The sequence below is a fragment of the Paramormyrops kingsleyae genome, chromosome 1 (genome assembly GCF_048594095.1).
Source record: "Paramormyrops kingsleyae isolate MSU_618 chromosome 1, PKINGS_0.4, whole genome shotgun sequence".
NCBI lineage: Eukaryota > Metazoa > Chordata > Actinopteri > Osteoglossiformes > Mormyridae > Paramormyrops > Paramormyrops kingsleyae.
In genome coordinates this window covers 65,690,719-65,715,185 of record NC_132797.1, presented here as the reverse complement: position 1 = coordinate 65,715,185, position 24,467 = coordinate 65,690,719, and the positions used below count along the sequence as shown (strand labels likewise).

Genomic DNA, 24,467 nt, shown 5'->3' with positions numbered 1-24,467 from the left:
ACACACTGGCTTTATCTTGCTTTGGAGCTGCGGTTTGAGCACCTAAGAGGCTAGACTGGTGTTTAGGTGATTGGAGTCCCTACAAGGAGCTTGAAGGACTGGGTCTGTGCAGGATGCTGTGGAGAACCACGTGATACCGGAACAAGGGGAGAACCAGGGACTTTTTTTTGGGCCTGGGAGTAGAGTCGGATCAACTCTAGGGAGGTCAAAAGACAGCTGTTCTGATCAGTAAAATGAAACAGATCTTGGGGGAGACCATAGCTGGTGTTTCTACATATAGGTATGACTGTAGATTAGCCTATGAGTTTTATGCAACAAGAGTATTGGACCTGATCCTAACCAAACTTTCTTTGGTAGAGTTCCAGTTGTTCAAATAGGTAAAACGGTAAGCTTCCCTTAAGATATGAGTCACCTTTTCTAAAGGAAACAAGTAATTTGCTGAGTGTGCAGCCCTATATGCGACCAGGACAGAGACTTAATAGGCTTACTGTCATGACTCCTAGCTTGACGGTGGTCTTTCAGTCCTGCGGAGCGCTGGAGGTTAGCCAGCTCTCTGCCAGAGAGGGTTTCATTCCGGATGAGTCATGAGCAAAAGGCCATTGTGCATTGTATCCTCGCAATCCGTGTGACTGTCTGAGATGTTCACGGAGAAACTGGGGTTTGCGTGAACACGTACGGTACAATCCGCGACAAATACACAACACGTAATTTAGTGAGAACGGATATGAACGTAGGTAGACAAATTTACTAATGCAGACTTTTCATGGACGTATTGTTAAAAAAGTTCAATGGTTGTAACAATCTCTTAATAAAAACTAAATACCTGAAATTCCCCATGTACCCCTTTGCTGATTAGCTGCTGCAATTCAAAATGCATGCAGGCAGCCCAACACACCCACGTCTATATACACCTACACCGGGTACCTAATAACTTAGTTCAAAAATAGGTGTGGTATTGTGTGCGTCTGGTCCAAAGGCAGGGAGGGATTAATTAACCGTAGTATAGACTTCATACCGAAACTTCGGGATTATGAGTTGATTACGAAACTCTCATTCCTGTGTTGCCATGGAATTACATAATGCAATGTCATATTCGTCTTTTTTACGTTTTTTTTATTTTGCGGTACAACATGTTGTTTCCATGTGTTCTCTGTGACTACAGCTGTTGTCTGTAGATTTGTACCATATGCGGTTTTATAAGAATAAAAAACAATAACGTGTATATTTATTGCATTATCGTTAATACTGAAGACTAATCGTGTTCATTAAGGATCTATGAGAATGTAATATGTATAACTGAATGATTCCGAATAACTTCTAGACAAATAACTGCAAAAATATTAGCCTAGATTATTTACGAAGCATTTCAATCGGACATACAACAAAGTGCATCGTTAAGTAATAGGCCTATTGATGAAAGATCTTTATTACTGGCGTGTTTGATGTAAGTCCTGACAATGTGGAAAGGGAACTCATCTTGTCTAAGAAAAAATATTGTCTAATTGATGACTGAAAAACCCACAGTGGAGGGGGACAGGAAACATCTGCATGGTAAGAGGATGGAGATACAGCGCTTGGCCTCTGTCCCAGACTCGGACCATAATGGCAGGAAAGTATCAGAACGCCAAACGTGCAGGTGGCGAGAAGTATGTGAGTGTCGTAAAGGGATCAGGGACAATCTCATGAGGGAATGACAAAAGAGGACACACTTTTTGCGCATGAACAAGTACAGAAAATGTTAAGAGTGAGAGAGCCAGTATGACGTAATTGTGCCAGGCCTCTAATAACTACTGGTCCAGCCAGGCTTCCCCGTGTGGGACAAAGGACTCGCTGAGCTGGCGAGCAGCCCCGGGTTACTGCTCATTCTCCGTCTTATCAGCGATCGCCGTGTAAACACTGTCGGGAGTGCAAATACAAGCAAGACCATTCAAAGTACAGCAGTGAAAAAAACATTAAGAGGAACAGTACGTAGTTTATAATCAAAACATCTAAGGCTGACAAACAGGTCAGCTAGTCGAGATGAAAATTCAAACGTAAAAAAAACCCCAAGACCAAACCTGACTTCAACCCATCGAAACTTTGGAAGTCGCACTTTACCCGACTGTTTGTGACCGGACGCCAACACAAAGGTCCGAACCCCTTTCTAAATTCACACAATGGTCGTATGTTATTTGGAACTGGGCTGGTTGGACATAGCCGGGCTCCTCGGTGTTTGTTGCCCTCTAGTGACAGACATCAATACAACAACCAAACACTATTATTACAGCAAAGATCGGCACTGTTATACCTGAGGTATTCATATTGCAAATGGAAAAGCCGATGAACCATGGAATAATTTTATATACAATGCAAAAATCATATGGACATTGCATTTGATTATGCACTTGCATTCAGGTGGGCAATAAAGTCTTTCGTGAAGGCGCTTCTGCGTCACCTGATACACCTGTTTCGGGGTGGGGCTTCAGATGCTCATCGGCGGGGGAAGGGGAGGCGCTGAAGTGCTATTCCCTGCTTAAAAAATACTAGGTTAAAACCTGTAGAGGTGAGAAGAATAGTCGCAAAGACCAGAGCTGGGAATAATACCGACGTGCGAACTATGTTTTATCGCTTTTGTTTGTTTTTGCAGTTTTGAAAAGGTGGGATTTGAAAAGTGTCGAAGTTTTCCTTGTTGGAAAGGAGACATAATGGGTAAACTGATACTTATTGCGCTGGTGCTTGCTGTCTGGCCATCAGGTAAGGTGGGATTTCCTTATTTAAATGTGACTAAGCAGGTCGTCTTCAGATAATGTTTAGCGTTTTTTCCCGTTTAGCTTACCTTTTATCTTGGACATAGCATACCGAAATAGTTAATAACGTACAAGTGAAACTTGCCGAGGCGAGCGAGTTGCGGTCACGTGACAGCCTGGTGTTCCCCGGTGACTTCAGAGGGGTCGGGCGACAGGGAGTCTTTGACGATTTTTTTTGTGACGGTTTTTAAGGCGTTGCATCACTAAATCTGCCATGTTTTTAATGCTGTCAAAAATTGTGGTGGTTTTTGTGGTTACACTCTGAATCAGCAATGCTCAGAGAAGTCGCCCTCATTGATTTTTCAGACAAGGATCTGTAACCTTCAGCCTGGAAAACAGGTTCCTTCGCCCACTGACATGAACGCAGTATTTTGTACTCAGTCACTCTCTCGTTCGTGATTGCAATGCCACTCTATAGATTTGTGCTGTTCTAGTGATATTAGCTAGCTTTAGCCGATGACAGAGTAGAGTCAACTGCATAATATAGTCTATAACTGGTACTGATGCAGAGTTAACAGTCACTGCAGTCTTTCAAAGATGCTGTATGATTCTGTATGTGTTTTGAAGATTTGGCGCATCACAGAAGCTATTATGCGGAATATGTTGCAGGTTTTATGGAAACACCGCCCAGGTAACAGGTCCCATCATTGTGCTTTGCACCTCAGGGTCTCACTGGAACCTGTTGGGTGCTCCTGCTGTGGTTACTCACTAGCTTGAGAGACTCAGATGAACCCCGGGGAGGTCTTACTCAAACGAGGGCTTGTTTACCAGGTTTTCGTAGCTGTAGCGACATGGCAGATGATGCTGTCCTCCCTCTGCGTACTCATGGTACCAAAACATGGTGACAGGCTTCTGACAGCATTACTTTGAATCACCAACCAGTTCTACAGGTTGGGGTTTTTTTTTTTCTTTCTTTGAAGGAAGTACAAGGGTGTGGATGTGGTCATTGGAAGGCATGTGTATTACTTAGCTTACTTTGTTTGGGGCCTTTGTTCTAGAATGTATAGTTAGTGTTTACATTCTGCCCATAGTTGTGAAGGAAATATCACACCACATTGATCACACTTATGTTAGTGGGAGCTTTACTTTTGGATTAAATATTTGGGCAAATCAAGGTACCTGTAAATTTCACTTTATCAATAAGGAAATGGCCTCCAAAAATACCTCCAAAGTGAAAATGATCTTTACATTATAACAAAATATTTTCTACTTTGGCAGAAATAAAACTTATGAAATACTACCTGGGCTAGTATAGGATGACTTCAAATGAAAGTAAAAAAAAAAATTTATAAAAAGGAACTTTAAGTGCCATCTGATACAAAATGAAATCCTGTCCGTGGTGTTTTGTAAAAAGTGCGGATTTTACAGTGTTTTCTGCGAAGGAGTGAAAAAAGACATTTATGTGAGCCAATTCAGTGTTTGGAAATGACAGCGACCCTTGTCCCGCAGACGTCCTCTCCGTCCAGGTGTCCGTCCCCGAGACTCGGCGTGTTACGACTCTGTTCGCCTCGGTTGTGCTTCGCTGTGACTACACCACGTCTGCCAACCAACAGGATGTTATCATCACCTGGACTTATAAGTCGTTCTGCAAGGACCCCGTTCTGGAGTATTACACTGCGGGTGAGTAGGTGGACCTCATGGTGGGTTTCGGGTTATCTGCTCAGGTGCTGATGGAAAGCTTTCTCGTGATTTCCGGAGTGACCGTAACGCCCACATCCCTCTCATACCAGCTTACCAGGCGGCAATGTCCATTGGCCAGAACCCAGCTGACGACTGCCCGGACAGCCAGCGTACCATCCGCACCGTGGCCCAGAAGAGAGGTACCAATGAGGCCATACTGGGAACAGAATACCAGCAGAGGAAAATCACAATCCAGAACAGTAAGTGTGCCCTAATTTCCTTTGGTGTTTTTTGATTTTGATACATTACAAACAACAGCACTTCCTAAGGCTTGGTAGCTTAGTAGAGTCATTCAGATCCCAGAAAAACCTAAATCCAATAAAAAATATCCAGCTTATTGATTGGTACAGAATGTTTTTTTTTCCCATTTGCAAAGTGATCATCTTGACAAGCACAGTGATTTCCCTACATGAGTCTTCTTGTCCTCATCTCTTTGCACGTGTGTGTGTGTGTGTGTGTGTGTGTGCGCAGAGGCGGATCTGGCCATCTCGGAAGTCATGTGGTGGGATAATGGGATGTACTACTGCTCTGTTGTTGCCGCGGGAGACCCCATTGGAGGCCTGGATGGAAGGATTAGTCTCATTGTACTTCGTAAGTAACTGCGCCTGTATAATGATGCTGAATTTAGCTCGTTTGAGGGATCCACCTCCAGCCTGTGGAGATGCTGATATGTGTGGTATGAGTGCGTAGCTCTAGTGACTCATGCTGTCTGAGTTTTTGTTCTTTGACAGCTGAGCCAAGATTATCCTCTTGTATGATTTTCCTCCTCCGACCTACCTGAACGGCAGGGCACTTTAGTTTGGCCTTTAGGTTATTGCCGTGACTGAGGAGACACCTATGGATAAGCCCTGTATCTGATGTGACCCTTATCTCCTTGGCAGAGTGGCTGGTTGTGCTGCTCATCATCCTGGGTGGGATCTTCCTCATCATTCTGATTAGCATTTGTTGGTGTCAGTGCTGCCCCCAGCATTGCTGTTGTTACATACGCTGCCCCTGCTGTCCTCAGAGCTGCTGCTGCCCGGAAAAGGGTATTTACTCCCCGGATCGACACACACACACACGCATTAATACATGTGTGCATAGACTGTCCTCACTCATAATTGCTGTAAATGAGCCGCAAGGTACACATAGGCTTCTAAACCCACAGTGGAGGGACTTGATGATGATGATGCATTGTTGGCCACTGATTGGTTCAAAACCTACACTTGTAATGTGTTGCTGGCCACTGATTGGTTCAGCTCCCGTACCTCCCTGCACCTGTTGCTAAAACAGGCTGTGAGTGACAGTGTCTGCTGACCCCACACACCCTGACTCTCTTCTCTCCTTCCACCGGACTCTGTCTTTCTCACTGTGTCCCTTCCTCCCTCCCTCCATCCAGCTGTGATGCAGCACAGAATGATGAAGGATGCTCAGAAAGCCATGGCTCCCTGGGTCCACGGGCAGCCCATCTACGCTCCCATATCCCACGCCTCCTCCATGCATATGCATCCCCTGCTCTACTCTGGTAGGGTTTCTAGAACAGCCCACGCTGCTTCTTCCTGCCGTCAGACCTACGCGGAATTATGCCTCTGTAATAAATTTTAAAAAAAAACAAGAAACAGTTCCGGTCCTAAAACAGACATTTTGTACTGCTATACGTCCAAGAGCAGGGTTTACGAGTAAAACGCATCATACCAGGTTTAAAGATCTACTTTCCACAAAATAAATGACATCTACCTGCAGTTTTATCCACATATGGCTCTTAAATTAATGTCCATTAACTATGCACTTCTATGTAAAAGCAGCAGGCTATGCAAATGTGTTGAATTTTTTCCTGATGTGAAAAGATGCCGCGTTGGCAGTGCCTCACACGATGCCCCCTTTTGTGCAGATCCCTCCAAACAGGGCCTCCAAATGGGCACCCTGCCCCTGCCGCCACCGCCAGGCAGCCTGCTCGCTGCCCACAGCAACGGGAGCCTGCGTGGCACCAACCAGGCCCTGGAGTATCTGGAGAACCAGGTGCGCAACATGGACATGAACGGCACGCTACTGTCGCAGCCCTCCCGCGTCTCCCTGCAGCAGATGCCCCCCCCGGGCCAGCACATGCCCCAGGCCGTGCCGTACGTGCCCGGGCCCCCCAGCATGCTGTCCTCCCTAAACGAGATGGGGGTGCAGGGCATGGAACGCAGAGTCATCCAGCTGCCCCCCATCGTGGAGAGGCCCGCTTCCCGGCATTCCGGCTACCGCCCGAGCAGCCGCAACACCATAGGCACCAACCGCAGCAGCCTTTACCGCAACAGCATGCCCCCGCAGTCTCGGCGGGAGGCGTCGCCCGCGCGCCGCGGGCCCCCGCGCAGCTACAGCGACGACTCCGATGTGGACGAGCGGCGCCGGACCTCCCGGTCCCGGCAGTCGCGCTCTAGGAGCCGCGACGACCTGATGGACGACATGCGGCGCACGCAGCCGCGCCGTGACCGCAGCTACTCGCCGGAAGAGCAGCGGAGGGGCTCCTGGTCCTCCGAGGAGGACTACAGCGGCCGGAAGGGGGGCACGCGCAGCCGTGGGGGGGGGGCCTGGCCTGAGAAGCCCCCCAGCTACACCTCCATTGACATCGCGCAGGGACGCAAGTCTGGCGGAACAGCCCGCAACAACGAGCGCAGCTCCGTAAGATGCTTTGTTTTCTCACTGTCTCACAGAAACGCCCAGTAACCCATTGTTGGCACCACACTGAAAACCTTAGTGTATTAGCTGGGGGTGTGGCTATAGGGTGGTCGACAGCTTTTACCGTTGCTACCCCCCACTCCACACGGGTGCCCCTCCCCCCGTTAAAATCTCTAGTCCGGCTGTCATATTTGTTCGGGCACCAACACTGTGGTAAACATACAGTAAACAGAGGATGAACACTACCTCCTCCTCTCTGTGGTTCCACCGGCTAACTCTATTTGTCTTTTACTGCCTTCTTTTGCAGGAGAAGAGTTCGCGCAGTGCCAAAAGCATCGTGATATGACCGCCCAACCCTTTCCATCCCTCCCACTTGTTTTAACCGTGTAGTAATTACAGTATGTGAAAAGACGACAAGAAGGAGTGTCGGAAGAATTATGCAAAAACTTTATTTTTACTTTTTGTATGGACAGAAGAAATCATTCAATATTGGACTCTTTTTTTTTTTTTTATTATTTTTTACTTGAGAAGCTCAAGGATTTAACAAGGCCTGGGGGAATTTATTGCTTTCCACTATATTCCTCATGTTTTTCTTAAAGTGTGGAAACCAAGATCTTCCTTAAATTGTGAAGATGGCAGCTGGACCTTAATTGCCTTAGGTAATAAATATTTAAACTGCGTGTGTCCATGCAGTGAAGCCTCGCCTTCCTGTGAAATGACCTGCCTCGTGCCTGACTCTGTTTGGCAGCTTGTTGAGTGTGTGTCCCTAATGCGTCATGTCTCCATCACACCCTGGGTGTTTGTGGCATGTGCGGAAAGGAAGGTGGGGGGGGAGCGGAGATGTCAGGAATGAGTCTGAGGTTGGTTCTCTGTCATGAATGCACATATTCATCCCAGAAATGCCCCCTCTAAGGGAATAGAAATATCACATCCATCCATCCATCAGTGAAATGGATGTTTTGAATGTTTTTAATGTTAATCATTAATTTCCTTTCTATGTTACAAAGAAATATAACAGTTATGTTTTCATGAGGAATAAGGTAAATATCTGTATGGTTTGTAATGACTCACTGGGGTGTGTTGGGGGGGGGGGGGGGTTATTAAGAACAGCCAACTAAAAAAAGACTAATGTTTATCCAGTACTCATCAAACAGGGTAATCTTCCTGGTACATGACAAGCTTTCAAATTGATTTATTTATATGAATAGATACACTGTGTTGCTACAGTTCGATATTTAGTAGTAAAGCAGTTTTACCTCTGTGTGTCTCTACCACAAAGGTCCTGTAAATTATGCTGTAACACAATTTCTATATAATTTGTATAAAATATAAGCATTTATTTTAACACATTTTCCTTTGATGTATTACTTTGAAAATATTGAGTTCCTTATACTTAAAATAAAATTGTAGAAATGGTAGGCTTTTTAATTTCATTTTTATTTAAGTAAGTGTTAGTGAGGGTAGTCTTTACATGGATCTCTCTCACTCACTCATCCACACACACGCACACACACATACATACACGAACAAACAGTACGTATGCAAACTCCAGTGTGCAAATGGAATTCAAGCGCTTCACCTGTGGAGTGGGGGTATGCGGTAACATTGGCACTCACTGAGACTGCGTCATTAGAACCATGGTGTGTTAAAAGAAGCCATAGATGTTGCGAGTGATTGCAAAAATAATGCAGAAATTTCCTCCTCCAGGGGGCGTGGTCGTATCATATTCAATCACGTGTGACTGGCGCGCGACAAGGAAGTGTATGTGGTTCCAGCTTCCTCATTGTAATCAGAGAGCCGTCCGAAGCAGTAAGGGACAGCAAAAGTTTAACATTAAACAATTCGTAGATTAACATATGGCCTTTATATTTAAAAATATATGGAATACTTGATTTATTTTCCCAGTTCACACCAGAGCAGTGCAGGATTGTCATCGTGATGATACATGCTTATTCCCTCCTGTACCACATGCTTGAACAGCTTAATATGAATGTGATTATTAATACGATTTGAATCATTAACTGTAGCTCCGAGCGGGGCGCGCATCACTGCGGTTGCGCAGCTCGCCTCAGACTGATGGCGTCACAGAAACGGCGCACGTTTGCCACGTTGGTCGCCGTGCAGAAGCGACAGGTTTGTTTCAAGGCGGTAGAAGTTTGTCTCTCTTTTTAAAAAAAGAAAGAAAGGCAGACCTTTTACGAGGAAGATTTAGTGCCATCCAACTCCATATTGTTGTGCGTGTGCAATCGCCAGCTCTTGGTACCGAAATACTCCGGATAGCCGAGGTTTATATATTTGTAATTTTGATTTCTTCCACAAAACGAGAAAGCGATGATCTCTTAGGACACGACTGCAGCCCGATTGCACGTCTGACCGATGCCTCCGGACCGACAGCAGCCGTCCTGCATTTATGTGAGTTTTGCTCTTTTCTCTGCACACGGCCGATGTGGACGGGGTCACGCTGAATGTCTTTCGAAGCGTAGTTTGATGCAGTTACCGCATTGCTTGTACTTTCACTAATTTGCAGAGCTTATTGTCTTGGACTTTCTTGCACATTTTCTGGATCTGGCTACTCCGTCCATTAATCATCAAAACAGTAGCGATCGCTGTATGATCATTCCGTTGACTTCGCTGTCTAAGTGAAAACCTGAGACTTAAACTCTTGATAATCTGCTATGCACAAATGAATCATATAGCATAACATTATGATTTTAAAATGTACATCCTGTATAGATGTGTATATATAACCGGGAAATTTTTGATCTGTCCTTAGTTTCTACGGATGCAATGTTTTTCACGAGTGTTTTGCTACCTTTACTAAATGGAAAGACTACTTCTCTGCCTGCTTTTGAGAAGCCGTTGAGTGTCACCCCAGGAGCTTCCCCTGCGGTTACCAAACCGTGCACACGTGTCTATACACAACACTACTGGCATCGAGTAATATAGTTTAACGGCATATGTTGCATTTTCTTCTTTTTCAGCATTGTGTAGTACTTTTGAAAAGAGAAAAATACCAAGCTAGTAATAATAATTTTAAATCGTTTCAGTTTCTAGTAAATATGTTTGAGCATCTATATTGAGTCGTTAATATTTCATCATACGGATAACTGGTCAGATTGTCTTTTGACAAGGCTCAAATGATCAGTTATTAATCTAGTTGTAAACATGCTGTTTATGTTTAAAAAAAACAGATTTTTTTCGATTACTTAGTTTTCCTTTCATTACGTTTCTGGTTTTCTTTAACAGACTTTAATTCATTTCCCTATTTCATTTAGTTTGTTCCTGTTTTTTCCAACCTGGAGGTGAAAGTTTTTTAAAAGAAAGGGATTAAAGAACAAAACATCTTTTTATATTTCTGGCTTAAGTGCTTCAGTGACTGACGTATGTTGCTCATTCTGTCCCAGACGTTAGACCACGTGTTACACCTGTGTAATATACCCTGTGTAATATACTCAACAACGCAACAAGTTTGATTTGCATGTCTCTGTTCATATTTGGTGTTCTCTCTTGAGACTGGACTGAGAATGGGAGAAGTGATCTTGAGTGTTCTGTGCACATAATTTCTCCGCCACACTTTGTTCTAGGTTGTCATAGGACTCAGTGAGTGTCTTCGTAATAAATTTGTATTCAGCTTCTTTGTTTTGCAGCCATTGTACCTTTGCCAAGTGTGACCCCACTGCTGCAGTGAGGAGCTTACAGGAGATGTCTTAGCACTGTCTTTCTCAGCTGGATAACAGCTGGCAGTAAAAACATTGCAAGGGATCCCATGATTTTATTTGGTGTTTTCTGGCACACAGCTTCTTTTCTCTCTCTGGTGAAATGCGGCTTAATATCTGCAGGTCTCATCTGTGCTGTGTGTGTTTCTATGGTGAGGAGTGGCTTTGGGGCTGTAAGCTGATAGGTTGTGCTGTCCAGTCTTCGGTGATGGTGCTTTCGCTTATCGATGGAGTGTCAGTAAGGGATATGCCGCATGATTTATTACTTTTCTCAGTGATGCACCGAAATGACTGTGTATCTATGACAACTGACCATGTGTTGTGTGGTTTCAGGTGTTGGCCCGTTCTCTGCTTGGCTCTGAGGTTGCTGCGGCGAGCAGCCGGGGTCACCGGGGTCGCCGGACATGCCCGGGGGTCGGAGGGGTCCGACTAGGCAGCAGCTGAGCCGCTTGACGGTGCCGTCGCTGCAGACGCTGGTCGGGTCCGGCTGCAGCAACGGGGCAGGGCTCCGGGGCAGGTAAGCGGTGCGTATGGGGGGGGGTGTCGTCCTGAGTGCAGTAACCGAGGTATAGCTACCCGATACCCAAGCCTTTTCTTTTCCTCCCCCCGCCATGGGACGCGTGCTTGGGCTTGCCACCGGGCCTGGGCCCAGAGCTCTCCTCCTGAAACCTCCAGCAGCCGCCTTGGCATAAACACCGCACTGCCATGACGTGACCGCATGATGCATGTTTGGACCTCCTTGGTCATGATTCCTAGCTGGTGCTTATTGGCCGTTACCCAGTGACACCTTCAGCACCGTAGCAGCTAGTGTGGACAGGAGAGACTACTTATTTTGAAAACCATCAAGAAATGTAGACGTAGTGCTGATGAATTAATGAGTAACATTGCTCAGTGGGGCTGTACAAATGCAGAAATGCCCCCCTGTTTCCCCCACAGGGGCAGTAACTCCATGGGTCTCCCTCCGGCCCCCCTGACGGCCCTCATTGCCCCAGAGCCCGTGCGCCACTCTCGGATCCCCGATCTCCCGCTGGAGAACCCCCTGGTGTTTGAGCTCCTGCTCTTCCTCTACCTATTGGTGGCGTTGTTTGTGCAGTACATCAACATCTACAGGACGGTCTGGTGGTACCCCTACAGCAACCACGCTGCCTCTACCTCACTGGTACCTCATGGCCGTCCCCTTTTCTCATCCAGGCCGCTGGATGTTAGTAGCTGTTAGAGGTTAACCGTTAACTTCCAGAGTAAGACGTCCCGAATCTTTTTCTGGAGTGTTACCGGTGTGCTGACCTTTTGCAGGAGTATTTAATTTTTTTGTATCCATCATTTGTGTACGTGAACACTTTTGTCTACATTCCTACTTGTATTCACCATTGAATTCCTTTTGCCCGTGCCTTCAGAACTTCGATCTGATGGACTGTGACCTGGCTGTCTTCATTAGCATTATGCTAGCCAGGAGGCTAGTATGGACTGCCGTCTCTGAGGTACCCGCTGGCAGAGCCATCGGCTCCATTCTCTTGCATCCTTGCGTGGACATCAGCCGCATGTTGGTCTCATGGTGTTAGCATCATGCTAACAGATATAACATACTTTTCACCTTAGAATTACTTTTATTGGTGTATAGTTCTCTGCAGTTAGCAGGCTGCTAATCTCGCTTATTCTCGGCTTGTTAGTGACGTGTTGGCAGATGGGTTGTAATGGTTTGGTGTCACTGTGTTTAATGGATCCTCTTCATTCAGGAGACTCCCTGCAGCTCCCAGCTCAAGTACGTACTTCTAGTGTCGTTCCGTCTGGTCCTGCTGGCGGCGTCTTCCTGGGGACTCTGCCTGACGCTGGCCAGCCTCTTCAGGAATCACTCCGTGCTCAGCTTGCTATTCCTGGGCTACCCGTGAGTCAGAAAGCTCAACCCATGCACACACCTATCTGCCACGAACCTCACACAACCTCAGATGTCAATCACTGCTGTGAATAACCATTGTGCTGTTGAACCAAGAACTATTGAACTATTGTTATGGATGCAAACACATTGTCACACATTATGGATGCAAACACGTGTGATTTTCATGAGATGAAATAGACTGCTGGTAAAAGCCCAGGTGCCTGGGACCTAGGATGTGGTTGTGCTGTATGACACGCGTGAGTGTGTTGTGTTGTGTTGTGTTTGAGGAGCTGGAATTTTCTGGAAAATTGATTGAGGTAGTGAAATTCTCACGTCTGACGTTTTCTTTTGAAAGTGAAGCCCGCTTGAAACTCTTAACAGGCCATATATCCCCCCACCCCCGCAGGTTGGCAGTGTACGTTCCTCTCTGCTGTTTCTACCGCGAAGGCCAGGCGGTGTCCGTCGCCGCTGACTTCGGCTGCCTGGATCGGGAGGCGGACAGCTTGACGAGGCGGCCCCTGGACTTTCTGAAGCTCCTACGGGAAAACCTGTGGGAGCAGCTGTCAGGCCCCGCCCCCATGCCCGCCCACACCTGCCCGCCGTCACCCGAGCTTATCCGCGGGGAGGTGGAGGCCCTCAAGGCTGACTTCAACCGCCGCATCAAGGAGGTGCTCTTTAACTCGCTGTTCAGCGCCTACTATGTGGCTTTCCTGCCGCTTTGCTTCGTTAAGGTGAGTTTGGGCTCCGCCCTCAACCATCACCTCATCTCAGCCTTTAATTACCAGGAAAATCTGGTTACCGATGGGAGGAGGTGCAGGGCCTCGAAACCCATGATGGGTGGGATCGCTGCATCCTCCCAACTTGTGATTGGTTTAACCCCATAGGACCCAAAAAAGTAACCAACCAGAAGAGGGTTAAACCTGTTTGTGTTTGACGGTGCCTGCAAGCCAGGTCTGGTGATGAGAATACTAATATTAGCTAGCTGGATAGTGGTTAAGGGCATGAACTAGTAATCCATGAGCTGCAGCTATTGGTGTTTACTCTACTGGACAAGTTATGGTTAAGCAGCCTTCTTGAAATCAGAACTTGTAGGTGAAGTGAAATGGAGTGTGGAGTGGGGGGTAGCAATCTTCTGAAAATGGGTAGAAACTGTTGCTTTTGATGAAATGCATTTGGTAAAAAGCATCTGATAAATTTAGTTATTTTTCAGACTGAAAGGAGAGTAGGGTTACACTTTGGTTGGCGTCTTGATTTATTAATTGTTTTCCTCTACTGATAGGATAGGCGGTGTAGAGGATGGATGGATGAATGGATGGATGAATGAATGAAAAAAACCAACAACATTCCAGAATGTTGATGCATCTCACTCCGTTAGTTAGCTGGAAGTTGCACATTCTCGTGTTAGCAGGTATCTAGGTAACCTGGCCTCTCCCATCCTTCCAGAGCACGCAGTATTACGACATGCGCTGGTCCTGCGAGCACCTGGTCATGGTGTGGCTCAATGCCTTTGTGATGCTCACCAGCCAGATGCTGCCCCCTAGCTACTGCGACCTGCTTCACCGCTCGTCCGCCCACCTGGGCAGGTGGCAGAAGCTGGAGCACGGTTCCTATGGCAACGCACCCCAGCACCCGTGAGTTGGAGGGGGGGGGGGTTACTCCCATGCAGTTCCGTCCTTAGCTGTTCAGATAAACACATGCCAGTTTGCCTATCTTTCTGGTTTCATCTCTTTATCTGTGGCATATTATGTAATACCGGGTGGTTAGCTAGTAATGTTTGATAAGCTTCTTTATGTGAACATTTTCTTCAGCCTTTCAATCTTAAACGTCTGTTGCATGGCAGATGACCCAGCATGGTGGGCGCAGGTCTTACCCAAATACGGGTGTGTGGTTTTAATCATTATATATTTTTAAAATTTTGTGCTCCCTGCAGGTGGTCAGATGCCACTATCTGGCCCCAGGGGGTCCTGGTGCGACACAGCCGGTCCCTCTACAAGGCCATGGGGCCCTACAATGTTGCGCTGCCCTCGGACGTGTCTCACGCCCGGTTTTACGTGAGTCAGCCCATCCCTCCCTCTCTTAGTCCCATATGGGTGTCCCTGGGGATGGCTGTGAGCCTCGTGCTTCTGATGAGACATCTCCGGCAGCATTTACTAAGATAAAAAAAGAAAAAAAAACTCCCACAGTGGAGAGAGATTTCCCATAATCCCCGGATGTGTGGCGTCTTTGTGTAGCCTTGCATACCACTGCTCGCGTGGGAGTGAAAGGAATTCGTACCATTCAAGGGGGTCACTGTCCCATCCTCGACGGTCTACTTTGGGTCCTATTTACTTCCTTGAAAGGTAATACCTGTGCTTCATATTTGGTTGCCCTAGTGATTCATTTTTTCCCCTTTCTTTATGGATTCCCCCCCCCCCCCCCCAGTTCTTGTTCCACAAGCCGCTGCGGGTGCTGAACTTGCTCATCGGCATCGTGTCCAGCGTAGTTTTCTACCAGTTCTACTCACTGCTGCGCTCCGAGTGCTGGAACCACACGCTGTCGCTGGGCCTCATGCTGTCGTGTAACTACTACATGCTCTTCAAGCTGCTGCGGGACCGCATCGTGCTGGGAAAGGCCTACCGCTTCACCCCCAGCGGCTCCAGCGTGGCCTTCAAGTCCCAGTGACCACCAGGACTGTGATGTGGCTATGAACTCGTACATTTTGATACTATTCTATTTTTCAGCTTTGTATCTATTTAAGAGAAAATTAGTTCTATATTTTGTATACTGTAAGGAAGTATCCCTTTTAGCACAGTGCATATTGGCTGTGTGGCCCAGTCATTCCGTGATGGTGCCTCCCTGGGGTTTATCCTGACAGCCAACGGGCAGAGAGCTGGTGACACAGGGAGCCAATCCTAGAGGAGGCCGCGGCAAGTCGGATTCGATCTTTGCCGAATCACAGCTGTGAGTTGCCTGGATACACCTGCTGACTGTGTTTGGGAGGAAACCGGACCATGGGATTCTGTCCCAGAGCCAAGCTGCCGTGGCAGGATTTCCTGTGGCACAGAGCCCAGGACTCCGAGTGCCAAGCTGCAGATGTCGCAGCCGGGTGGTCAGGGGCTGCAGGGAGGCCTTCCTGGCATGTCCTTGTTTTTTACCTCGGGTGTCATTATGTGGACAGAGGTCACCACGTGGTCTTTCGACTTTTTTTTTTATCATGCCAATGACCTTAATAAAAACCAAAACTGTCTCTCTGTCTCAATCCTAAGCATATATCTATATCACTCCATCTGTCTATCATGCTCTTTTTGGTAACTTCATGTATGCAGCAGCTGTGCTTGCCACTACTCAAACCACAAAGCCCCCTGCTGGCCACAAATAGTCATTACACTATTAAATAAACTTAAACCAAATAAGCGTTATATAGGAGATGCTGAAGCAACATGTGCTAACCAGTTAGCCACCTGCGATCTTCTGATTCTTCTCGCTATTTTTTTTTTTTTTTCTTTTTCAAATATCTGGGGGGTAGACACCCCAAAGTGACTTTTAGTGGAGGCCCTGAAACAAATCTACTGCCTGTTGGATTATGGGGCTTTGGGGGAGGGGGGGGGCACAGTAGGAGCCCAAAATGATCTTTAAAAACTGGAAAATCAGAATAAAACATGAAAGTCCCCAAATATAAAACCTTTAATTGTGCACCAGTAATGCTATAGCTTGCCAAAAACCCCCATCAGACAGGTCATCGGTTTCATTTCTATTAGTAAAACAAACAAAATGACAAAGCATAGAATAGTGCAATTTGTAAGAACATGATTACTAAGAACAGCTTGCATTTTTTTCTTTGGTTTTTAAATATACAAAAAACATGCCCTGCCTTCTCCCGCATTGTATCCAGCAGAGGGCGCCGTTTCCTAGGTTCTGCCATACAATCTTCATTTTTAGAAATGTAAGGGAGAAACAGTTACATCGGTACATTCTTATTTGTTTGTATATATATTTACCATTTAAAGCAAGTAATGGCACCTTCGGTTAAGTATAAGTGGGAGATGCTCCTGTTAGAGTGTTTAAAGACTATTAAAAGTGGATGTCATTAAGCTTCAGTTATGTTTCTGGGTAGGAACTGGTTGCTCTCTGTCACTGAATGCTGTGGCTGTGCTGTGAGAACCTATCACAGTTATTAGCTGTGATGTGCATTGTGCCGCGGTGAGAACACTGACATGTGTAACCAGTAGGGGGCATTGAGGAGGCTCCTAGCTATCCAGTGTTGTTTTTTAGGTAGGGCAAAGTAAAAACCACTGTCCAGTGTATAAGAGCTCTCTGGGATATGTAGCGTAATATTCCCCCAGTTACAGAGAGTGCGCTTTGTGTGACTGTGTGTGCGTGGTGTTTTACGCAGTCTCACTGGTGCCATGGAAATTTCACTACTTTGGATTCTTCCCAGGTGCCAGTTTTGCTCAACTTTGTTGCGAAACATTTTGCTTTTCGCTGTTTTGAAAGTTTTTGCCCCTCAAAATTTTTCCTGTGACTGTGAGAGTGAATACTTCTATGAAATGCTGACAATATATGGCATTAAATATATATTCTGGCCACAGTTTTAGAAGTAGAAAAATTGCAGAATTTGACATTGCTCCCTGATACATGGGTGGGGGGGGGGGGATGAGTGTTCAGCAATTTTTTTTACCCCTGCCTACAGTCCACATAGTTGCCTTTGATCCAATAGCAGATCTGGGCATACTTTAGGGGTGTGATCCGCACCGCCACATTGAACTCCTGGGGGTCGCCCTCGCGATCCACCCACTGGTGGCCGGAGAAGACGGCGATGACCTTGCGCTCCCAGCGTCGGAGATGCCGGTTCCACATGCGGACATAGACCCCCGAGCCGCTGGCGCCTGGCTGGGCGTCGCACCGCTGGTACAGTAGGTCGTAGGTCTCGTCGCGTGCGTCACAGAAGCGGTACACCAGCTGGCCCGGCCGGTCGTTATCGAAGCCGGAGAACTGCACACGGCGGCCGGGTAGCTGCCGTGCGGGGGGGCTTACCCCCAGCTTCATGTGGCGCCGTCGATGTGGCTTCTTCAACTCCAGCAGGGCGTAGTCGTAATCCATGCCCACGTCGTTGGCGCTGCCCTTAATCCAGCCCTTGGGCACGTGGGTGCGTCTGGCGCGGATCCACTGGAATTTCATCCTGTCGGGGGCGCTGCTGCTGTTGGAGGGTGCGGGGTTGCGTTGCTGTGGCTTCAGGAAGCCCACCCGCAGCCTCTGGGCCCCCTTGACGTAGTTCTTGCCATCATGTATGCAGTGTGCCGCTGTCAGGACATGGCGCTCCCCTACCAGCACCCCAGAGCACCCGGTGGATGTCTTCACGGCTGTGGAAAATGGGTAGTTGGACAGGAAGTCCCGCCCGATGATGCTAAAGCGGCTGTCGTGGCCATAGACCTGGCGCCTCACTCGAGTTTGAGCAGCAGGCTCCTGCAGGCTGGCCAGGTTAAAGCCATAGATGCCCACGCTTGTCTCTATGAGACTGCCGTTGGAATGCAGCGTCTCATAGGAGAGGAAGTCCCGCAGGTCCCAGTAGCTAGGGGGCGGGGCTTGTTTGTGGCACTCCAGTCCGCACTGGGACATCACCTCCAAGCGAGCCTGGGACAGGAAGTGTGGGGTGGGTATCTCCGCCGTTTGGTGGGGCACAACCACGGGCATTCGCTGTAGTGGCCACTGCAGCCTCCAGGAGGTGCTGTGGATGCAGGCGCCCATGTTACTGCAGAGCAGCAGGAGGAACGGAGGCAGGAAGGCAGCTGGCGGAGCCATGAGGAAGCACCTGGAGGTCACAGGGTACAAGGAGAGATGAGTGGATGCAGCCTCTGACTGCAGCAGGTGGGGAAATTATTTCTGATGAGTTTATTCCTAACCATTGACTTCCGGCTGAGATATGAAGATGCACTATTGCCGTTTCAAGCAGAAGCTCTCTGAAGACAGATTTTTCTCGCTGCAAATAAAAAGGCTATTGTCCCCTCCCTACCAGCTGTATTTAGTGCCCTGTGAGTAAGTGCCGGGGTAAAATAATGGTTACCCTTATAGGTGGTTCTAGGCCCTATTTAGTGGGGTTTCAACCCCCCTCAAAATTGTTTTTCTAAAACCATTTACGATTTGTCCTGTGTTTTGTATACATTTTGTAGTACTGTGGGGGGAATCTCATATTTCTTCACTGGGCTGAGCCCCCCTAAGGGTCAAATCTTATAATCGCCCCTGGTTACCCTAAAGGCTGCTGCATTGAGTCCTGGAGGGTCCTACTGCTGTACCTTAGAGCAAATATTTGATCTGAATGGCTCCTGATAACTAACCTGTTTGCATATGAAACTACTCTTTGTGTTAAAACATATCATGAAGATTTACGTTGTCTTTCTAAGCAGTACCAGCATTCAGTGCGGATCCTAGCCGATGTGGCACCCTAGCCTAGGATTACCAAAATTAACTGGCTGGCAAGTTGGCGCCCACTACAAGTTGCGCCGTGGTCGCCTATGTCGCCAACCAGCGTCACATGCATATTTGAAGCACAACACAAAACAACAACATTTAAAGTTATACAATCTTCCGTCATCGTGGGGAAAACTTGTGGTTTAAGACCAACACGGCTGCGCAGTTTTCTTTTATAATTATTATCGATGGCATTACCGAAGGGGACAACTAATTTATCGGCTTTCGAGAAAGCGGTCAGTGGGTGTGGCAGGATTCCACTCCGCCCCACAAGCGGAAAATTCAAGGCGGCGATCTTGCTGTTTTTTAAAGCAGGAAAACAGAAACATAAGGTATTGTCAGCAAGCAGGCTGTGACCCGGGTGGGGTGGCTCAATGTGCAGTTTCCATCATGGGCGTCGCCGCCATTAACATTTAACATAAATATTAGTTCACCCAGCACTGTTTCTATTGCTTCGCGACAGAATCCATTCCCCTTGATCGATATGAGAATACACATACGGCATCTATAATTCATTAAAAAAATTCTGGGGGAGGGTCCCCACACCCCCCGCCAGTGTGTCCCCCCCACATTCAAAATGCATCTGACCCCCCTGCTTTCCATTAACCATTACACTGTTGCATTCAGGAGAAGCGAGGTTCATAACTTTGAAGCTGTCATTTCTAAGGGTTGTTGTATTTAGAAACGCAGCCGGAATACGTCTCTCCTACGGCCAATGTGAGTTTGGACCCCTGATATTCTGGTTAAAGGGCCCCATTCTTCAGTAGGACATTTTCCAAACTGAAGAATCTGTGCCGTACGCCTACACGCCGAAGCAATTACATCCTACAGGAATGGATTTAATGGAATGAATGTAACCCAATACTTACCACAACTATCTGATATTTAATATATTGATGCTATATTTGTTATTTATTGTTACTATCTACATAATACGGGTTTATGATTACAATCTTCTTTCGGGTGAAGTGCAAGAAATTAGATTACTTATGATAAATTAGCATCTATATTCTAATTATATATATTAATTTACAGATTTCAGAGTTTGATAACGCTGTAACACACATCACGAACAGCACCGGTTAAGGTTGAATTTTATGTAACGCCAAAAATCAGAACGAAAATTTAAGGGCCGGGAAAACTATACCGCAGTTCACGAAAATGACTCTCGAGGATTAATTTTTGTTAGAACAAAGCGATCTTTTATTGTGAGAACAAGATTAGCCAAGTTGCTTCTGTTCAGTCCTTAAAAGCTCGGAAAGTATATTGAATATATGACTAACCAAATTTATAATTAAAATACGATCAAATAGCCAACTGTATTTGATTCATTTCGATTGATTCTGCATGTGTATGGAAATTCTTTATTAAAGGAAAAAGTTTACCATGCAAAGAAGCAATGCGATCATCTGCAATCAACAGTCAATTACAATTACAATAGTGCAATTACGGCCATAAATCTAATGCATTTCTGGTTATTAGTGGGGTTCACTTACCAGAAAACCCTAAGATGGTGTCTTCAAAACGTTAAGCACTAAGCAGCTTTTTAAATATAGCGCAGTATTTGGAAAAAAAAAAGTCCCCCGTTCTGATTTCTTCCTGTAATATGTGTGAAGCAATAAAGCGGAACAGAAAAAAACTCACCGGTGTTAACCTGACTTTTTTGGCAGGTGAACGGCAGCAGATTTCTTAAACAGGCGTAATCGGGAGGATCCTGCAATGAAGGGATTTATAATGAGGATGACTTGTGCAAAGAATCCACGGCTGAAACACAGATCGGGAGGATTAGAAGTGCAGTCCTTGGGCGATCTTTATGCTCATATCCCTTCCTCATATTCATGTCTTTATCCGCCAGCCCGAAAGGGCTACTGACACGGCACTATAAACGCACTGGAACCCGCAGCTTTCGCTGACACCCAGCGCGCTCCTCGGTCACGTGACCGCCAGCCGCTCCGGCAGGATGCCAGAGCATCTATGGGAACCAGGGTTTGTTAACGCTTTATCTAACATAGTTTCAGCGTGTAATTATTCAGATTTTCCTGGGCAAGGAAACTGTAGTGCACTGTATGCTTTTAATTAGCTTTCAAATACTACAATGTAATATGTGCATTTGACCAAATACACTTTATTGCTAAGCAATCCTTTAGTTCTGTATTATCGATTTTTAGAATGAACTAATATTGAGGGTCTAGACACCAATTCAAACATCAGTTTTTCTAATCGTTGTAATGAGTATCTGTATCCATAATTAACACACTGAACCAGTAGAAGGTCAGCTTTGAATAGCACTGAGATAACCCTAAAGGGCCACTTGATATGAGTTAGGATGGAACATGACTGTCTTCCGCGGTCCTGAGTGACGGGTTTAGATTTGTTTGAGCCATTAAGATAAAGCTAATCAATAAAGCTCCGTTTACTCTGTTGGCATTATGTTGTTAACTCAGTGTGGCCTGTAGTATTACCAGAGGAGAATGAAATATCCATTAGCCTGGAACTTAAACCAGGAAGCAAAGGCTGGGTATACCCTTGACAGGATCCGTCTCAGGGCACATGCATACACTCACACAATCACATACACAATGGGTAATCTACTGATGCCAATTAGCCTAACATGTCCTTGGACTGCAGGGGAAAACTGGAGTAGCCAAAGGAAACCTGACATACAGACTCACACACTCCGTATATACAGTACTAACACAGATTGGATTCAAGCCCCCAATTCTGGAGGTGTGAGGCAACCTTGTTACCTCCTAAGCTATTCAAGAAAGAATCATCTACCGACTGATTTAGAAAACTAATTTCCCTTCAACCAAAACTACTTTATTTCCTTCTTAATAGCCAGGGAATTCTGTAAGAGCCTGAACTTTAGCAAGTACAAACATAGTGTCAGAATCACCATATTTAATTTCAGTATAGATTAAGATCATGTGACCCATGGATACAATTAGAAGCTTATTCGTCGGCAAGGCCAACATGTGGAAGGATGGAATCAGCATCCAGAGTGTGACCTCTGATGAGTCATCATTGATTTATAACTCTGAGCAAAACAGCTTAACGTGATTTAGTGTATCAGTTACACAAACCTGAAAGCCATTTGCTTAAACCAAAAAAACGTCATCCAGATTTCTTTTGTCGCCATTGATGAGTGGTGTTGGCATCTTCTATGTTGAGATGTCTGATTTACAAGCTGGGGAGTGCTTGGGAATTAGAAACATGACTGTAGATAAATGAAACACAGGCACACTCGCTGGAAGCCGCCGAACGTAGGTGTGCTCCCTCGAGAGCCGTCGATATGACGGGCGGATGGATGTTGACACATCTCTGCCGCTTTTGCAGGGCTGTGAGAGTCTGTGAGCTGTGCAGCCATAACCAACTGCACTGCATGTGAATGAAGCACAGAGAGAGATGGGCTCGTGGACGTTCCAGTGCAAAGGGAAGGCAAAGGGAGGTGTTTACTCCTTCAGAACTGCTGTGGTGTTCTCTCTGACACAGACCAGGACTGTGGGAACCATGAACAGCCAGCCAAGAGCTCCTGGCCATTCGAATACTTTCCTCTGTAGAGACTCAGTGTTCCCAGAGTACACCACTCCTACCCCCATCCCCCAGCTGAACTGTCCCAATGCCTCTAAACAACCAGCTCAGGAGAAAGGCATCCTAATAGCAAAATATCTCAGTGCACAATTCCCGTTCTTCGACATCAGCTAGACCATGTGGATGCTTACCCCCTCAGAGGCATCTTAACTACAGTCCAGTGTCAGGAATGTAGTCCAACTCAGGCTAACCATAGCACTCTAAACCTCCTTCCTGAGGGTCTTCCTCCCTATTCTTAACTAAACAACGGGAGCTTAACGTTTAGTTTATTTGTGAGGTCAATAATGGGAACAAACATGCACTTTGTCGTCTTTAGTTTATGTGACAAAGTGTCCTCTCAGTTTTGGTTGAATTTGACCAGGGTAATGTGGTTCTGTGTATATGTCTCTGTGTTCTTGTTTATCTCCTCTTATAATGTCACATGGGCTGAGTTATGAAAAGTAACATTTGTTGTTTGGGATCGTTTGGGTGGTGCATGTGGTTGTCATGGTTTCCACTCCCAAATGAAATCAAAAGGCCTTTATGAAGTTTCACTCCCAAGATTCTCTCTGTTATTGTTTAACCTTTTTCTCATAATTGAATCACTCCATCTCCTTTTTTTTCGGGAAGATGATGTAAACACATATTTTCCCTCCATATTGGTGGCAGTGGGGCTTTAGTAATGGCTGGTAAGTTAGATTCCCTGGAGGACGGCTCTGCATCGCCGCTCTCACCGGTCAGTGTCCAGCAGGGTCGGTGAACGATGATTCGCAGTGTTCCTTTGGCTTCATTTCCTGCCCCAGACAGAGCCCCCAGGGGTCCAGATCTGACCCCAGTGAAAGCCAGTGCAATAGGCATTCAGCACTAGCGTTGGCCTGGAGATGCAGGCGGAGCCAGGGCAGGTCATGTGACCTGACACTGGCATTCTTCTGCAGTTAGTCATACGGCTCCACTTGGAATGTCTGCCGATGCCAGAAACAAATATGCCGCTGCTTCCTCACCAAAGATTCATTATGCTTCTGTAGGACTTCAGCTCATATGTTTTAGCTACCAGTCACCACAAGCGTAACAAAGCGAGCTCTGAAGTTCCCTGGGGCCCCTATGCTTTCTAAGTCCGCGGCCGTCATGCAGCTGCACCATACGATGGGAATAGCACCCGGGACAGCAGAACATGCCATGTTCAGCCTCTCTCTGTCAACTGCACCAGAACATAATATCTGTATTTATTATTCTCTGACATGTTTCATCAAGTTGCAAAAGTGTGTTGCAAAAGCGGCTAGTTTGAGAAATAATTCATCACTGAAATTAAGAAGAGGAATGCTAAGTGAATAGAAAAAAATACATTTGGAACATGAAGGACACCAGTGCTGAATTTCCCACAGCTGTTTAATGGTCCATGGGACAAATCTCTGATTAAGTAATTTTTCCAATGATTCTGTAACAGGAGTCTGTATCTAATGGTGGTACAAGGAGCACTGGGGATTTAAAATGTCTTGCTTTTCCCCATGTTGCCAGTGAAAGAAATCTGTGTCAACTTGTCAACCATTAATCAATCATTGAGATGCCTCCTTGTAGCACCAATGATTTGTGGGAAATTTGGATTATAAACAAAAATTCAGCCCCCTTTTCAAGGTTCCAATGATGCAGTTTCCATTTGAAGATGTAAGCCACTGCCTACTGATTTCTAAACTTTATGCAAAATCATCATAGCTTAAAGAAATATTTTCTCTTTAGTGTTTCAACTTAACTGCCTCCCAA

General features: G+C 46.3%; 3 protein-coding genes across 6 annotated transcripts in view; 2 read left to right on the top strand and 1 right to left on the bottom strand.

Annotated features, from left to right (window-relative positions):
- Positions 1-1,280: 1,280 nt before the first annotated feature.
- Positions 1,281-8,522, top strand: ildr1a (immunoglobulin-like domain containing receptor 1a). The gene is made up of 8 exons (XM_023834687.2): positions 1,281-2,733; positions 4,236-4,406; positions 4,517-4,666; positions 4,938-5,057; positions 5,348-5,494; positions 5,845-5,970; positions 6,337-7,109; positions 7,414-8,522. Exons 1-8 carry the CDS (start codon positions 2,685-2,687, stop codon positions 7,450-7,452), a joined length of 1,575 nt encoding a protein of 524 aa, XP_023690455.1. The 5' UTR covers positions 1,281-2,684; the 3' UTR covers positions 7,453-8,522.
- A 114-nt stretch (positions 8,523-8,636) lies between these two features.
- On the top strand, positions 8,637-15,921 carry LOC111855553 (transmembrane protein 39A-like). The gene is made up of 9 exons (XM_023834698.2): positions 8,637-9,518; positions 11,156-11,339; positions 11,759-11,981; positions 12,217-12,300; positions 12,556-12,704; positions 13,102-13,426; positions 14,139-14,326; positions 14,626-14,746; positions 15,117-15,921. Exons 2-9 carry the CDS (start codon positions 11,227-11,229, stop codon positions 15,354-15,356), a joined length of 1,443 nt encoding a protein of 480 aa, XP_023690466.1. The 5' UTR covers positions 8,637-9,518; positions 11,156-11,226; the 3' UTR covers positions 15,357-15,921.
- Positions 15,922-16,340: 419 nt separating this feature from the next.
- The window catches only part of LOC111856196 (serine protease 23-like), a 29,208-nt gene continuing 21,081 nt past the window's right edge, over positions 16,341-24,467 (bottom strand). For 2 of the 4 annotated variants that reach the window (XM_072717802.1, XM_023835969.2), the window contains 2 exons: positions 20,784-20,853; positions 16,341-18,483 (listed from right to left, as the gene is read on the bottom strand). In XM_072717802.1, the coding sequence (XP_072573903.1) occupies positions 17,349-18,473 (1,125 nt within the window). In that variant the 5' untranslated portion in view covers positions 18,474-18,483; positions 20,784-20,853 and the 3' untranslated portion in view covers positions 16,341-17,348. The other 2 variants (XM_023835960.2, XM_072717800.1) reach the window with 2 other exon arrangements.